The following is an 18,264-nucleotide window of genomic DNA, read 5'->3' as shown; positions in this document are numbered from 1 at the left end:
TAATAAATGTACACGTTTGAAATAAATGCTGTACTTTTTATGTTTACCTATGCTTCATAAATGTAGTGTGGAATGGTTGATTGCGCAAATCATATCAGATATTCTAATTCTTAACTTAGTTGTTTGTTTACATCGTAAAGCGTTCTTTGACGTAAGCAACGGTATTTGCTATTTTTATCGTATAAAATAAACGTGTGAATATACATTGATTCGATATATGCCATTTATTTTTTGTATACAATCTATGTGAAGTTTTATGCAAGCTGCCTTTAATGTTTCATCAAAATGTAAATATGACATGTAGGTGTCGTAATGTCCTTGAGTAATATAAGGAAGTTAAATTAGCTGTCCTCAACCACAGTGCCATTTTCTGATTTTTTAAACTTTAAAACCGAGAATAAACATTGAGACCGATTGAGCAGGTCGTCTTCAGTATGTCTGCATATAAGAGAGATTATTTATAGCAAACAGTTTGAACTGGTAAGTGTAAAATGTGATCTATCTCACATAGTCATAGATTGTAATCAATACCACAGCACTGTATAGGTTAGTGACACTGCTATGTCCACCCTTCATGTATACGTGGATATTGACCCACAATGATATAGATAATAACACAAAAAATTTGTCCATATTGTGGATCTCAATGAAAACCAGTTAAATAAGCGTGCACACATCAGGAATTTCCTCCATGTATGTAGCATTAGCAATAACCACGCACCTGCTATGCAAATTATTGCGCAATCGGTGTTCAGGCAAAAAGTTGACCGAAAAATGTGGGGTGTTTTTAACGCTTCACTACGAGCATAAAAGAAGTAATCCAAATGAAAAATTTGCATATGTGGGAGGAGATATGTCCAAATAAGCGGTATCTGACCTTGCCATGACTGGAAAAGAAAAAATCATTGCTCAAAAGTGAAAGTAAAAAATTCGAATGCCAATATTTTGCAGAAAGAAGGCAGATTCACTTGAGATTTAGCTTTTAATAAATTAATTATTGTGTTTTTTAATTAATCCTAACCATTTGAATCAGGTATATGCGCGTGAAATAATATATATTTATTTATTTCCAACACCACTATACCTGTTCAGTAGAGTTACTCCCCTTTCCGCGGAATTATTACATTGTTGTTACGGTGAATTCGGGAGCGATCTTTTGAGCAGTTTTACGGATATCGGTACGATAAACACAGTATTTGTTTGGCAGGAAGAGAAATCGTCTCATCTGGTATTGATGCAGGTATGAATTTACTTAAATCACCTAAATTATTGTGTTAAATATGTCAAAGAAAATCTGTTCCAGATCGTACCCGCGCTATGTCGTACCGGACTTGTCTTCATTTGTAACAAATGTAAAATGTAACTTCTGTGATTGATCATAATCATAAACTTAAAAGCTAAGTTACTTTATTAGTTTTAAGTTGATTATACATTTAGGGAGCATTATAATTCACACACCATCTCATTAGTTTTGTTTACGTATTAAAACTGCTATAATTAATTTCAGTTCTTATTTCATTTACATGATTAATATACAAAAAATAAATGGATATTATTATATATAAAGGTTAGGTTCTAGAATTAACCTTTGCAAAATTGAGGATGCAATGCTAAGACTCGGTTATTATGTGTCGCAGGTTTTGTGCATACCGGTATTGAAATTCTATTTTATTTACTTTTTATTTTATAGAGAACATGACTGACAAAGATCTATTTGACAGTGATTATGATGGAAGTTCACAAATACATGAGCACAGATACATTGTGGTAATTAACATTTTTAGCAGTTGCATGTTGAAGACATTGAATTTGAATAGGTGTGTGTTAAACTATTCTAACAAATAGTGTTTCTGTTTCATCTTACAAAAGTATGTAAGATTTAATATAGCAATGCATTGTCGATCTTTCAGAATTCCTGGTGCTGCCATTCCTAATCAACCGACATATCATAATTCTGGATAAGAATTCAGATTACTGGCTGCATATTCAACCGTAGGTGTTTTTCCTGTTCAATTTAACTGCCAGTTCATAAATAAAATTTTGTTTAAGAGAAATAATATTACTTTGAAAATTTTCTTAAATACCAGATTGTATCACATTTGTATTGGGTGGGTGGGGCAGTTGTACATGTTTTGGATAATGTTTTTTTTTAATACTAACCAAATAAGTTTTTGTTTTTTCAACATTTATTCTTGTTTTGTTGTACATAATTTCAACTGTGATATTGAATCACATGAAAATTTGCAATTTAGAAAAATCAACTTTTTATTGTCTATTTCAGGAATTTTTGGGTCCTGCGTTGGTGGGGGGTAACGTGTTTCAGACCAGAATCCTGCCGGACCATCCAATTGCAAGGACATCTAACATAGCTGAAATGTATCTGTAATGAATTATTAAAAGTTTGGATAAAAAATGTGTTCTTAAATCATTATTTTAAACAAATTATACACCCAGGTTGACTATTTTGAAAAAATGAAAAATGACAATTTTTACACAAGGGATTTTCAATGTTTCCGCATTCACTAACATTACTTTAGACAATGTAAGATAGACAAACCATACATATTTGGAAATGGTTTACTAATATCTATCAGAAAATGTATAATTTTACTGGGTTTATGTCAATTTTCAAAATCAGTGGTTATTGCTAGTAGCATAAACTGTGAACAATTTTAAATCTTTGTTGAACTTGGAGTACTGGAATGAAAAGAAATTTAAACCAAGTTGTTAAATGGAAATCATTATCATGTTAAAAAAGTTTTACCTAAGTTATTGCGAAAAGAGACATTTAACTTAAATTTTCACAAGTCAGAGGTCAAGATAGCTCACGCTAAAAAGACGACCTAGACATCAAGGTATAATCAAGGTAAAAAGTTAATATTTTTCATAATGTCATAAGTTGATGTACTGTGAACTGCTACTTGCTGCCACGTTAATGAGCTTTAAGTATAGTGTTCTGTAGCATGAGATTATCAACTTGCAGTTTCTAAGTAAGTATGATTAAATATTATGTCCGGCACAATGAGATAACTATTTTCTAGAAATTGGTATTACTTAAAGCCCATTAGAGGGCCTAAGTGTGTAATCAATATATGTTATTATTTGCTGGGAATTGATACAACAATCTGGATCAGCAATTTAATTTTTACTTGCTTCAGCAGAACTGAACGCAAAAAAGAAACATCCCGTAAATGTGCTGGATAAAGATAGATCTATATATATTTCCTAGGATGAATTATTCATGTTACTCCAAGAGCGTGCCAGATTCTGTCTTTATTTTAGGAGTCCACAATGGCCAGCCTCGAGCAGCATCTGTTTGTTCAGCCAGTGTTCAAGTACAGGGGACTGCAGATTTTATTTGATCTCACCAGTTACGTTTTGTGGCCATTCATGGTTTGCCTTAATCAGGCTGTTGGGCCATTTTTGCCTGTAACACCAGAAAAAACACAACACCATATTATTCTGATCAAAAGAGCATTACTTATGCCAATTTTTATTGCCCTTATTTTATTATTTTGCATTCCATATTTAGTTGCTTTCATTTTACGAAACATTTTGCACCAGTTTCGGAGGCCATTTTGTATCCTGAAGTCAAGTATGTGTAGCATTACCGGGTTTGAAGAAAAATCAACATTTTCTGTTGCAACATCAAATTTATGTCTTTTGCCAGAATTTATGGCACGATTTAACAACCTAAACAACACTGCTCAGAGAGCAAATGCTATAGGAGAAAGAATCTATGCAGACCAAGTGCACTATGCAAGCATGGTGTCAAAATTACTACACAAATCATCTAGTGAAAAAATATGCAAAGTAAAAAATAGATTTCACTCCAAATCAGGATATGAAACAAGAAATGTTCCCAAATCAATACCGGTTACAAATCAAAAACCGAAGGTAGATATCATCACACATTTCCCAGCCAACGATTTTCTTTGTGTGCAAGAGGCCTTTGAAAGGGACTACACCAAGATGTTAGTGTCCCAGCTTCAAAAAATTTACCCCTTCATCGTGTACGACGTTGGATACTGCAGTCCAATGGTAAACTTCTGTGGGTTGAGCAGTGGTCTGATGGTTGCAAGCCGTTACGAGATTGCTGCCATCAAGTTTAAGCCTTATTCTGCAAAGTGCGGCTTTTGCTCCATTGTTGGAAAGGGGCTCCTGATGATGAAGGTAAAACGTGTTTTTATGTTTGTCAGCTGTTTATAATTCTTTAAGTATATATACATATATATCAGTTTAAATACTAATTTATTCATAAAATAGAATATTGCTCGATTTTACAAAATACATCCATGTTTTTAAACCTTTCCCACTTAGATACGTATTTTGACGCATTTGTAGTCCCTTAGAAAGTTCAATTTGATTAAAACCTTTCTTACTAGATTCAAGTTTAAAGGCTTCAGCTGTATTTTTTTATCTTCCTTAAAGTCAGGGTTGAATCAGTCTTAAAACTTAAAATCAAACCATGTGAACACTAAATTAAGCATGATGGTCAACCTCATTCTAAAAAATTGGAAAAAAATTGAAGTTAAGTCAGAAGAATAATTCAAGTACATGTTTGTTCGTTATACAAGGCTATTGCTGTGTTTTGAAATGTGTAAATGGATATGGCTCCTTGTCTGTGTACATGCAGGTTATCCTGGGAGAGTCTAATGGCTGTAGAAGCGTGGGTTACCTCTTCAATACTCATCTGCAGGCCTTCCAAGGTGCGTACTCGCATTATTACATTTAGCATTATAGAAGTGCAAACCTTCATGAAATTACTGGTAAAAAAATATAAATGGATGGTAAATTTGCATGCTTTTTGGAATCATTTTACTGAAAAAATTTAGTAGAAGTAAAACAAATGGGGAAAAATTTAAACATGTATATGCTTATTATTTTATTTTATGTTTGGAGATCTTTTTACAATTCGAATTTATCATTGAAACAGGTGTAATTGACTGCCTTAATGTAATTGTATCACTGGTTAGAAAAATTAATGTAAATGTTTGTTTATTACCTTTATTTGTGCATGTAAGAAACATTTTACAATTAAAGGTAGAAGTTAAACAGTAGGTTTAAAAGCTTGCTTTCATATTGTAGCTAACAGAGAAGAAAAATACAGAGATATGCATATAAACTTAATTTGTACCTGTGTATTTGGATATAATTTTACATTATCGATGAAAAGAAAAATATTAAGTGGCAGTATAGCAAAAATGGGAATACATTTTTGTTAACTTTATTTAGCTAGTTATATAAATTATATGCATTTATATCTGTGATAACAACATACATAGAAATATTGAATAATATTTGTACAATTGTAATAATAACTCATTTGAAATCTTATGGTCTCTGTAGTGCAAACAGGAGGTCCTGGGTTTGATACCTACTCAGTGGTTTGTATGCCCACGGTAGGGTGGCATATAGCAGTTCAACTGTCCATTAGTCCATCCGTACATCTTTCCGTCAGTCAGTCTGTCCGTCCGTCCGAAAACTTTAACATTGTCCAAAACTTTTGCAATATTGAAGATAGCATCTTAATATTTGTCATGCATGCTTATCTCATGGAGCTGCACATTTTGAGTGGTAAAAGGTCACGGTCATCCTTCAAAGGTCAAAGGTCAAATATATGGCTTCAAAGTGGCGCAGTAGGTGGCATTGTTTTTCTGACAAACAAATCTCTTTTATTTTCAACATTTTGGGAATGGGGCTGGGTTCCTTTAAATGTTGAAAAATTGTAGCGTTTTGACTAAAATTTCATGAAATTTGTGTTGTTATTTTTTGCTAACAAATGCTTCAAAATTGAGGATACAAGTGTTTTCAATATTATACTTACTAAGGTTCAACTTATAGAGCTGCAAGGGAGATGAACTTTAGTTGAGATCCTAAATTAGATAATAAAAATGGACTTGCCCCGAATTTTAACGGAAAAAAACCTTTGCCTATTATTGGATCATTATCATGCTCATTAAGTATTGGGCCACCCCGAATATGGATTTTACAATGTATCAGTAAGTATAAGGCTTTTGATGTTGGCAAGCTGAAATAAAACAGTTTAAACTCGACCAAGGTGTGGCTCTGTTAAAACACATATCCAGCCTACTTAACATTATTGCACTAGTATTTCTGATTATTACAGGCACAAAGCCAATAGTGTCTAGTCAGATGTCAGAAATCCTCCTGTGGACCACAGAGTTCCGGGAGAGGCATGATGCTCCGGGAGAACATGTCACATTTGATATCCTGTGTGGAGACTTCAACATTGACAACATGTCACCTGGTATGGTAAATGCTGCGGGGATTTTTGTTTTTGAGACAATTTTGACTTGAAATACAGATGTAGTTACCTTTTCTTAACCCTTTACCACATAGGTACGTATATTGACACATTTGTAGTTCATTCGCAAACCTTAGATACTGATGAGCAGCAAACAGCTTAAAACCTGAGTTACTCGCAGGCTGTTCTGGTTTTATGCTGTTTGCCATTTTCACTTTGCTTCTGACTGGGATTAAGGGTTAATGCAAGAAATTTACTTAACCTGTTCTGACTCATTGAAATCTGAAATCTACAGCTGCGAGCGAGTTGCTGTTTGACAACAGCTTTCCCTTAATAAAATGGTTATTTTAAAAAGTATACAGTTTGTTCCTATTCAATTAAAATTGGGTCTTTAAAATTGATGAAATAATATACCATACACATTTTGTTGAAGTGTTATCACACAACAGGGTTACATAGTGCTAAAAAAATATGTAAATATCATAATTGAATTTGTTTCAAGGATGTTCATTTTTACAAATTCATATAACTTCCATATACATGTAATGATAATGGATTACCTATAGTAACACAAAACATATTGTGAATGAGTTGTTCTGTTGTATTTTCTGTCCATTGTTATTACTCTATTTTCTCTAATAAACACCCCTATACTAATTAGAGGATATACATTATTTGAAGGAAAATTGGTTTCATTTGAGAATACATGAAATGAAACTCCAGAGAAATCAGCAGGGGTGAAGCCTTAATTTGAATTGGCTAAGTCTTCATTTTTAGCTCGGCTGTTTTCGAGAAAACCCGAGGTATTGTCATAGCCAGCTCGCCTTCAGCCGTCCGCCGTAGTGCTAAAACCTTAACATTGGCTCTAAAATCAAAGTGCTTCCACCTACAACTTTGAAACTTCATTTGTAGATGAACCTTCATGAGTTCTACATGCCACACCCATTTTTGGGTCACTAGGTCAAAGGTCAAGGTCACTGTGACTTAAAAAATAATTAAAAAATCTGACAAGCTTTCGCATCCGAGCGTTGCACCTGTTATGCGGTGCTCTTGTTAGCACAGGAGACTGTTAAATGCCTATACCATACTGAACTATACCGGTACTTTTAACTCAAGCCTAAATGCTTAAAGAAAACTGAGGTCACAAACTTTAATTTACTTTTATATCTCACTAAAAAATGTGCGGTAAAAAAATGACAGTTGTTCAAATGAATATGACTGTTTTAAGGATTCTTAGACCACGATTACCAAAAGTGCTCTGTGTTCAAGAAACTATTGAGAAACCATATAGTGTCTTGCTGTTTGCCTATTGAGAAACCATATAGTGTCTTGCTGTTTGCCTATTGAGAAACCATATAGTGTCTTGCTGTTTGCCTATTGAGAAACCATATAGTGTCTTGCTGTTTGCCTATTGAGAAACCATATAGTGTCTTGCTGTTTGCCTATTGAGAAACCATATAGTGTCTTGCTGTTTTCCTATTGAGAAACCATATAGTGTCTTGCTGTTTGCCTATTGAGAAACCATATAGTGTCTTGCTGTTTGCTTATTGAGAAACCATATAGTGTCTTGCTGTTTGCCTATTGAGAAACCATATAGTGTCTTGCTGTTTGCCTATTGAGAAACCATATAGTGTCTTGCTGTTTGCTTATTGAGAAACCATATAGTGTCTTGCTGTTTGCCTATTGAGAAACCATATAGTGTCTTGCTGTTTGCCTATTGAGAAACCATATAGTGTCTTGCTGTTTGCTTATTGAGAAACCATATAGTGTCTTGCTGTTTGCCTATTGAGAAACCATATAGTGTCTTGCTGTTTGCCTATTGAGAAAACATATAGTGTCTTGCTGTTTGCTTATTGAGAAACCATATAGTGTCTTGCTGTTTGCCTATTGAGAAACCATATAGTGTATTGCTGTTTGCCTATTGAGAAACCATATAGTGTCTTGCTGTTTGCTTATTGAGAAACCATATAGTGTCTTGCTGTTTGCTTATTGAGAAACCATATAGTGTCTTGCTGTTTGCCTATTGAGAAACCATATAGTGTCTTGCTTTTTGCTTATTGAGAAACCATATAGTGTCTTGCTGTTTGCCTATTGAGAAATCATATAGTGTCTTGCTGTTTGCCTATTGAGAAACCATATAGTGTCTTGCTGTTTGCCTATTGAGAAACAATATAGTGTCTTGCTGTTTGCCTATTGAGAAACCATATAGTGTCTTGCTGTTTGCTTATTGAGAAACCATATAGTGTATTGCTGTTTGCCTATTGAGAAACCATATAGTGTCTTGCTGTTTGCCTATTGAGAAACCATATAGTGTCTTGCTGTTTGCTTATTGAGAAACCATATAGTGTCTTGCTGTTTGCCTATTGAGAAACCATATAGTGTCTTGCTGTTTGCCTATTGAGAAACCATATAGTGTCTTGCTGTGTGCTTATTGAGAAACCATATAGTGTCTTGCTGTTTGCCTATTGAGAAACCATATAGTGTCTTGCTGTTTGCCTATTGAGAAACCATATAGTGTCTTGCTGTTTGCTTATTGAGAAACCATATAGTGTCTTGCTGTTTGCCTATTGAGAAACCATATAGTGTCTTGCTGTTTGCCTATTGAGAAACCATATAGTGTCTTGCTGTTTGCTTATTGAGAAACCATATAGTGTCTTGCTGTTTGCTTATTGAGAAACCATATAGTGTCTTGCTGTTTGCCTATTGAGAAACCATATAGTGTCTTGCTGTTTGCTTATTGAGAAACCATATAGTGTCTTGCTGTTTGCCTATTGAGAAACCATATAGTGTCTTGCTGTTTGCCTATTGAGAAACCATATAGTGTCTTGCTGTTTGCCTATTGAGAAACCATATAGTGTCTTGCTGTTTGCCTATTGACAGGTTTTTCTTATGACATTTTTTATTTCTCAGCTTAAACTGGTTTTTGTCGTTCAAATGGGAATATTGTTAATTTTTGTTTTGAAACCATAAAAATGTGTTGTACTTATGTTTCAGTAAATCAAGATACAATGAAACTGGTAACATTCTTGATACAAGTAGTAATTTTCTGAACACCAACTTTTTTACACTCAGTTATCATTCATAATATTAATGAGATGTGCTCTGGAAAAATGGGCTTAAAGAGGCCTTTTCACAGATTTTGGCATGTATTGAAGTTCATCATTAAATGCTTCATACTGACAAGTGTAAACATTGGATCTAAAAAGCTCGAGTAAAAAAACAAGAATAAAATTTAAAAAAGAAAACAAATGAACCCTCAACAGGGCTTGAACCACTGACCCCTGGAATCCTTGAGAAAAGGTTTACCAATTAGACCACTCGGCCATCCGTGCTCATTCAATGAGGGATGTATTTTATACTTTATTTAAGCAAATCCTCGTAATTTCGCAAAATATAACAACAACAACAAAACTCTCCAAATTATTAAATTGTTTCGAGTTGCAACGCTTTATTATTTTCAGGTCTTTAAATTCTCAAAAGATGCATATAATGGCTATTTTAGAGCATGGTAAATTTATAGTATTACTGTTTCCTCACAAATATAACTAAAACGAAAATTTGAGAATCTGAAACAACTTTTTTTGATTTTGTTAATTTACCAAAACGTGAAAAGGCCACTTTAATGCACCGATCGCTGTGGCCTAGTGGATAAGGCGTCTGCCTCAGGATCTGGAGGTCGAAGGTTCGAGCCCCATGGGGAGCGTTTGTGGAAGGATGGATGTTTGTCATGGGACTTGTTCTGATATGGCTGGCTCGTGAGCCGCAAGCGTTAAACATGAATGATTACCGACTTCTATCCGCCTTGCGTAGTGATAGGAGTTGGGAGGTACATGGTATACAAGCAAAAGGTGTCTCATAAGCCAAATTGGCTGGCCCTTTCAATAGGTGTGACACTATAATAAAAAAGACCTTTACCTTTGCATGTGTGTATAGTGTTGTGCCAGATGAGCCTGTTCAGTTTATTATTATTATTATTATAATTATTATATTAAGGTATTTTTCCTTTACAGGATACTCTTGTTTGGAAAATACGGTTTAGCTTGAAATGATCGCCCCTAATTAGACACTTAATGCTCATGCATTAAGGCAGGTTTTCCCAGAGCTATAAATAATCAATGTGTCCAATCTTTTTGTGATACAGGTGAAAGCAGCATGGCTTCCCATGAATTGTTTGAAGTGTACACAGACATCTGCAGAGAGGCCCCTGGCAAAGACCATGACTGGACAGTTGGTACGAGAAATGTGTTGTTTGTATAAGTTGCATCGTTGACTGGACAGTTGATACGAAAAATGTGTTGTTTGTATAAGTTGCATCGTTGACTGGACAGTTGATACGAAAAATGTGTTGTTTGTATAAGTTGCATCGTTGACTGGACAGTTGATACGAAAAATGTGTTGTTTGTATAAGTTGCATTGTTGACTGGACAGTTGATACGAAAAATGTGTTGTTTGTATAAGTTGCATCTCTAAAAGTGACCATATGCACAGATGATTCACGTTTTTTAGATCAAAGTGCTAAATTTATGTGAGATAGATGTGTTTAACATGAATATGTTTGGTACTGGTTGTCGTGTGCATTTGACTTTGTCAATTGCATTTTCGAAGGCATGCATGTTCAAGAAGACATGTGTTTGAAACAGTAACACATAGTTGAAAATAAAAAAAATAAAGTTAAATGTGTTTTTTTATGATGAGTGCAATTTTTGTAAGTGAAATGACCATTTGTACAGTATTTTTACTGAACTCATGTCACTTGGTTTCTATGTCAATACTTCTCATCACAGGCACTGAATTACGCTCATCCCTCCTACACGACAAGTCAATAAGTACGCCAGAAGGGCTGAAGGCAGCGCTGGAGGACCCATATCTACGGCAACACTATGTGATAGACGCCGACCTGCAGACGGCCACCATGGACTCAATCTATAATGCAGAGGTCAAGGTTGACACCCATGGCAACCTTGTGTTGTCACCCGTAGGTGGACGTCGGAGAATTGATGTGGTGCTATACAGGAATGACTGTCCAGTGGTAAGACTTAAACCTTTTCCACTCAAAACTAAAGTGAAAACGGCTTATGCAACCTGCATCAAAGCATAACAGCCTTTGAATTACTTGCAGGCAGTTCAGGTTTTATGCTGATTGTTGTTATCAGTACATCAGTTATCAGTATTGGAGTCTTTAAAACTTGAATACAGTAAAAAAGGATTTTATTTTAATTTCATTTTCTAAGGAACCACAAACCATTTAAAAAGTACAACTTAGAGTTAAAGAGTTACATTTATATTGAAAACATATCATTAAAAGATACATTAGATGCAAAATGTATTACAATTTTTTAAGTTTTTTCTTTACTCATCTGAAATATTTACATTTAAAAGCTTTCGATCTTTACTTGGTGTTGCACTATAATTGTTGCTTGTTGTACATCTTGTTACCTCTTGTAACAGTGAGCATGTTTGTTGACAGACAGTGAAGAACTTCAACTTTGTGACGAGTCTGGCACCACACACAGACCACATTCCCGTTTCCATGACATTCCACTGCGACAGGCCAAAGACTGAATAGGGTGGGGCGATGATGATAATCAGTCATCAGTAGTATCTCATTCATGTGGCCATTGCATCTTGGGGAGGATTGCTTTCCTACAGTATGCATCAGTAGCATACTTGGCTTTACTTGTTATTTTTATGCCCTCTTTCGAAGAAAAGGGGGTATATAGTTTTTGCACTGTCTGTCTGTCAGTCTGTCTGTCTCACTTTTCGTGTCCGCTCTCTAATTCAAATAGTTTTCATCCTATCTTTACAAAACTTGGTCAGAAGTTGTATCTAGACAATATCTAGGTCAAGTTCGAATATGGGTCATGCCGGGTCAAAAACTAGGTCATGGGGTCGAAAAAACAAATCCAAGGGAAGTAATAAGCTTTAAATGGACATAATTATCTGACCTGCCAAATTATATATTTTTGTTAAATAAATCAAAGCGGCGCAGTAGGTGGCTTTGTGTTTCTTACAAACACATCGTGGTGAAAGGTCAAGGTCACCCTTCAAGGTCTAAGGTCAACAATACAAATCCAAGGGAAGTAATAAGCTTTAAAGGGAGATAATTATTCAATATTGAACACAGCAACTTGATATTTGGCATGCATGTGTATCTCATGGAGCTGCACATTTTGAGTGGTGAATCTACAGTCACGGTAGTGGCTTTTAATTATTTGCTACTAAAATAGAGATTTGTTAGAGACAATTTTTTAATCAAGGGAAGTAATTTATATAATTATAAATCTCAGATTATATATTTCCTTACCAAGAATTTAAGTTCTTTTCACAGTTACTGTACAGATTTGTTATTTTGATTATTTATAACTTAGATGATTGATTAGTCAAAGTTTTTTTTTAATGATATATTTATCATTTTTTTCCAGTACTAATTTGTGAATGGTAGGTTTCATTACATACGGTACCTGTGGAATTATGTCCATAGATACATGATGAACTCTGGCTATGATCTCTTTGGTAAACCACAGGCCTTGGTTGTCAGTGATGTCTGACTTGGTCATTTTTGACTGTCTACAGAACCCCCCTTTCCCCCCCCCCCCCCCCCCCCCCCTCCGGTTGGATTGGACAAAATCCAAGGGACGTAATAAGCTTAAAAGGGAGATGATTTATATACATGCCAAATGATAAATAGAAATTTTATTTCAAAGCGGCGCTGTAGGGGGCATTGTGTTTCTGACAAACACATCTCTTGTTTCTGTATATACCAGAGATAAGTTAGAATGTGTGATGAATTTGTTGTTACAGGTGTCATTAGTTGGCATCTTGATATAGGTTTGATTTATTTTGATAATTTTAATTGTTAGTTCGTTTTCATAACAAAAATTCTTGAAATGAAAAAAACAAATTAGACAACCTTTAATTTTGTCACTGTAAGTATTAATCTTGAGAAAGAAAACATGCTAAGCATGCATTGTATACATGTACTATAGTTTGCGATAAATCATTCTCAGTATTCATGAATACGTCAGTATTTTTATCGGTCTCATAGCAACTCTTTCATTTGTGTGATCTTACAAAGGGTCGATATACCAGTAGGAATTATATGAGCCTTGCTCTGTAAATAGGGGGTTTAATGATGTGCCTAAAGTGTTGTCCGAGATAAGCCTTTCAGTCAACACAGGCTAATCAGGGACGACACTTTCTTCCTAAACTGGATTTTTGCTAAGAAGAACAGAAAATATCATAAAAGCGGAAAGTGTCGTTGCTGATTAGCCTGTGCAGACTGCACAGGCTAATCTGTGACGACACTTAATGGACATGCATTAAACTCCCTTTTTACAGAGCACGGCGGATATCATTTTTCCGTCTGTCCCGCTTGTCATTTCAGCTGTTTATAACTCAGGAATGCCTTAGATCTTTACGTACATAATTTAGCTTCATTGCACATTAGTTTATTGTGTGTGTGAATTAGAGCTACAACTTGATACTCATCAGTTATTGCCCTTTGTTAATGTCTTGCTTTTGTGTTGTTATGCCCCTGAACCAGCGGTTCTGGGGGCATGTTAAAATCACACTGTCCGTCCGTTAGTTAGTCCGTCCATCCGGATTAGTTGCCGCTCAATAAGTCAAGCAATTGTCATCAGATTTTCACCAAACTTCAGGAAAATGTGTTAGGCAATAACATCTAGTTCAAGTTCGATAATCGGCCAAATTGACCCAGACACTCCTGAGTTACGGCCCTTGAATCATTGTCAAATTGGGTTTTTTCTCGTTTCCGCTCAATATCTTGAGCAAATGTCATAGGATCTTCGCCACACTTCATGAAACTGTGTAAGGCAATAACATCTAGGTCAAGTTCGATGATCGGCCAAATTGACCTAGACACTCCTAAGTAACGACCCTTGAATCATCGAAAAATTGCGTTTTTTCTTGTTTCCGCTCAATAACTCAAGCAATTGTCATTTTATCTTAACAATACTTCATAAAAAATTGAAAGGCAAAAACATCTAGGTCAAGTTTGATAATTAGCCAAATTGACCAATACACTTCTGAGTAACTGCTCTTTAATCATCGAAAAATTGAGTTTTTTCTTGCTTCCGCTCAATAACTCGAGGAAATGTCATAGGATCTTTGCCACACTGCATGAAAATGTGTAAGGTCATTAGATCTAAGTCAAGTTCGATAATCAGCCAAATTAACCAAGACACTCCTGAGTTACGGCCCTTGTTTCCCTCGTTTCCTCTCAATAACTCAATCAATTGTCATCGGATCTTCACCAAACTTCATAAAATGTGTAAGGCACTAAAATCTAGGTTAAGTTCGATAATCAGCCAAATTTACCCAGGCACTTCTGAGTTACGGCCCTTGAATCATAAGAAAATTGCGTTTCCGCTCAATTACTCAAGTAATTGTCATCGGATGGTCACCAAACTTCATGAAAGTTCTGCAATTTTTCAACTTATTACTTTTAGTTCATGATTATTACAAAATGCTACATGATGCAACTTGTGGTGTTGGAGCCATATGTCACTTCTATGACAAGCTCTAATTTTGTGTCTTATTCCTGCATTGACCAAACTACAATTTTCAAAAGATGTTTATGTATGGTCTGACATTATAGTCTTAGTTGAAGCAAAGTATATGTATCTAACAATCATCTTCATGACTCTTTTTAATTTCCAGCAACAACAGTAAAATAACTGTCGTAAGTAGGGTAGTTGAGTGGACAAGTTGTGTTTCATTCAGCTATCAGAGCTATTCTTCATTGTTTCTTGTACTAAGGTTAACACTCTGAGCCATCATTGATTTTTAAAGAAACCATCTTTGTTGGTCTCAATTCCATTTTTTTCATCTTTTATTGTATATCACTTCATAATTTCGCATTTCTTTTAATTATTTTGTAACATTTTCATACCATTTTTCTCCTCAAGAGAAATATGTCTTGCAGTCATAATCCATGCTTTTCAATCTAAAGTCAACGTCACAATTTAGTGCCATACATACTTAAACATTTTACTTAAGGTTATTTCTAATGACCAGATCATATATCACAATAATGACTGACGGCGCTCTATCATATATGATCAATATCTCGATTCAATGTCCAATTTTAGTATTTTACTCCTGAACCAATACGAAAATGTCTATAGAATGTTTTAATCGTATAAATAGTTTAATAATTTGCTGATATGAGATAATGTTTTTCCCACATGAAAAATATTGCGTTTTTTTTTTCAAAGCAATTCGAATATGGGCAATCCACTTTATCTGTATCAAAGCAATAGTTTAGGCGGAATGTGGGGGTTTCTTAAACTCCTTATATCCCTTTAGTGGTATACATGTGTTTTTGTATATTGTGTGTCTTCTTACTAAGAATTGAATTCCATAAAACCATGTGATGTTTTATTGATATATTGGTATCATTTAAGATTTATACACTTACATGTAAATGAACTTGTATTGTTATTGTTTAAACAATTCAAAAAATTATTATTTAAGTTTCATATCAATGATATTTTGTGTTGATTTGAAAACATGTATACGTTATGCAGACTTGACCATTCATATTCATGTTGGTTTAAGTATCTAGGATAAATTGTCTCGTCTCGTTCTACCAAGATGTCAGTGATTAACACACAGTTTATGTTCAAAGTTAATTAAATAATAAAAGATTGTTCAACTTAACTTAAGAAATTTGATCATCATAATTATGTACCAATGTTTGATTATTGATTCTCATAAAATACATATCATGTTTGCAAATGTTTTACCTACATGCTTTTTATATGAAACTTTTTGTTTGCTTTACAAGTATTGAAGTGCATGTTACTCTTGTTTTCTCACCAGAGCCAAGTAGGCCCAGGGTTATTGTATTTGCCATCGCCATGTGAAATTCTACAAAATTCCTCGTCCAAGTTTGTTATTACCATGCCTCTGGGTTTGACATTTGTCCCGCCCTGTGGGTGACTTTTTTTCTTATATGTGTATAGTAAAAACTCTCGTATGATATTGAAATTGTACATTTACGAGCAAATGCGAGATATGCTTCGGGCAGCGTATGAAGAACGACGTACTTCTCATGAGCTGTCCGAAGCCAATCTGGCATTGGCTCGTAAATGTTTGGAAATCGTCTCGGTTAATTCACATGGAATATATTGTCTCAAAAAATAAGAATAAGCATTTTGTATCTCGTTAAATATATGATACCATACCATATCTAGCGTTAAAAAGTTGGCTGTTGCTATTTGGACCACTGATTTTTACGTGTTAACTATATTTGTCAAAATATTCGTTGATTTTAAGTGTTTATGGGGCTTTTATTCATCATTCAATTAAGAAAGCCATGCAAGTACAAATGATAAAAATGAGATGATTTATTAATGTCATATATGTTTCCCTTCCTAAAGATCAAGGTCAAACTTAAAGGTCAAAGGTTAATTTTTTTAACAAATACCAAATAGGTCTTTGCAAATACTCAATATGCGGTGTGTCATACTTTGGGCGGAGGTTAATATCACAATAAAGGTGACATATCAAACATGTGCATCATACAGCTTGTTTAATAATGACATGCACTATTGGTCATGGACTCGATATGTTACCGACAGGAATCTAGTACTGACAGCGATATGGCATTTTTAAACAATTAAAAGAGATGTGTTTTGGACTGTTGGATGTAATTTAAAAAGTATATCTTCATGATGAACGTACTTTTCTAACATATCAATCGAAATACGAACTGTTTTGCAACCGTGTATTATTATGTAGATTTGTCTGATCAGAGGAGGTTTATCATGCCATCGCTATATTGTGTAAATCGCTTGTATTTGTCGGTATGATATTTCTTTAAAACAAAAAACTATTTCGTGGAGATGTCTATTCGTGGATTACTTGTTTTGAGACAGACAAAAATAAACACTTAGGAATTTCCAATGTATTTATAATCAGGGACCTGTTATAATACATGTCCGCGTAAATTAGCGGTGGGAATAGCACTTGCAGAAGGTGGGCCGTGTTTATCACATGCCAATTAACTTGGCCATTCTTATGAGATGATAGCAATGGGGCCTATTTTTGCATCCCAATTTACTGGTCCACTTTTATTGATAGTACATGGATTGGCGGGCTTGAATGACCGTTAACAGGTGTTTGAAGCCTATTTCCAATTAGTCTTATTAAATTAAAAAATACCATGATGACGAACTTCCTCTATGGGAACGAATTGAGAGCCGATGCGAATACTATTGGTAATAATTAATGGAAGCAAACTTTGTATGGTCTATGTTTGCATGAAAAACTCTACAGAAAGGATATGAGGAAATAATGCTTCGATGAATTTTGTTGTATCCAACAAAATTAGATACTATTAAATTTAGTTAAACACAAACAACAAAACATAAATTAATATGTTTTATATTCTCTGTAATGTAAGCGAAGAAGCTATTTCATTCAGGGTTATTTGCTATTTTGCATTCGATCTGCTGCATGTTGGCTTTTTCAAATACAACATCCACGAAAGTATAATAAACCCACCGAGCACCGGGTGTTTACAATCAGTGCTTAATATTTATACATAAATTATTACCCGGGTAAAATATTCAGGCAGTTGTTACACTGCCAAAGTCAAAGCCTCGAGGTCTTTAGTCAGGGACCTAAAACCAAATATGTCTCTGCTTTAGTACAGCAAGTTAGAAACAATTAAATTTAATCACTATTCTGTATTTACAGAATACTAAACACTGAATATTTGTGCAGTTTACCATTAACAACGAATCTTTATGAATTCGTATATGCTTTATTGGCTATTGTAGACTTTAGTTTCGAAAACTCATTGATTCTTAAGCATGTTATTGTGTTTGCTCTAGGGGTAAGACTAAAGCAGTTTATGTATGAAAACCGTTGCGCCATTAAAATCTTGAAAATAAATAGTATTACTGTGAGTAACTTGATTTGCTTTTGTGTGAAAATGGTGTTGCCGAAATCCATTCTCATTCAGATCT

General features: G+C 34.6%; 2 protein-coding genes across 15 annotated transcripts in view; one reads left to right on the top strand and one right to left on the bottom strand.

Moving 5' to 3' along the window:
• Window positions 1-694, bottom strand: part of LOC127845158 (probable tubulin polyglutamylase TTLL9) — a 55,600-nt gene extending 54,906 nt beyond the window's left edge. For 8 of the 11 annotated variants that reach the window (XM_052375903.1, XM_052375909.1, XM_052375907.1 and 5 more), the window contains exon 1: window positions 48-187. The gene's annotated coding sequence lies outside the window, so the exon portion shown is untranslated. Of the gene's footprint in view, window positions 1-34; window positions 188-531; window positions 565-675 lie in introns of those variants that run through there. The other 3 variants (XM_052375906.1, XM_052375905.1, XM_052375904.1) reach the window with 3 other exon arrangements.
• Window positions 1-18,264, top strand: part of LOC127845157 (sphingomyelin phosphodiesterase 3-like) — a 67,145-nt gene that overhangs the window by 1,692 nt on the left and 47,189 nt on the right. Inside the window, exons 1-10 of one of the 4 annotated variants that reach the window (XM_052375901.1) lie at window positions 497-1,240; window positions 1,691-1,767; window positions 1,911-1,992; window positions 2,282-2,866; window positions 3,283-4,173; window positions 4,637-4,709; window positions 6,131-6,271; window positions 10,410-10,499; window positions 11,053-11,297; window positions 11,736-18,204. In XM_052375901.1, coding sequence (XP_052231861.1) covers window positions 3,292-4,173; window positions 4,637-4,709; window positions 6,131-6,271; window positions 10,410-10,499; window positions 11,053-11,297; window positions 11,736-11,834 — 1,530 coding nt within the window. In that variant the 5' untranslated portion in view covers window positions 497-1,240; window positions 1,691-1,767; window positions 1,911-1,992; window positions 2,282-2,866; window positions 3,283-3,291 and the 3' untranslated portion in view covers window positions 11,835-18,204. The other 3 variants (XM_052375902.1, XM_052375898.1, XM_052375899.1) reach the window with 3 other exon arrangements.

The sequence above is a fragment of the Dreissena polymorpha genome, chromosome 9, assembly GCF_020536995.1.
Source record: "Dreissena polymorpha isolate Duluth1 chromosome 9, UMN_Dpol_1.0, whole genome shotgun sequence".
NCBI lineage: Eukaryota > Metazoa > Mollusca > Bivalvia > Myida > Dreissenidae > Dreissena > Dreissena polymorpha.
This window is presented reverse-complemented; position numbering and strand designations above follow the sequence as displayed.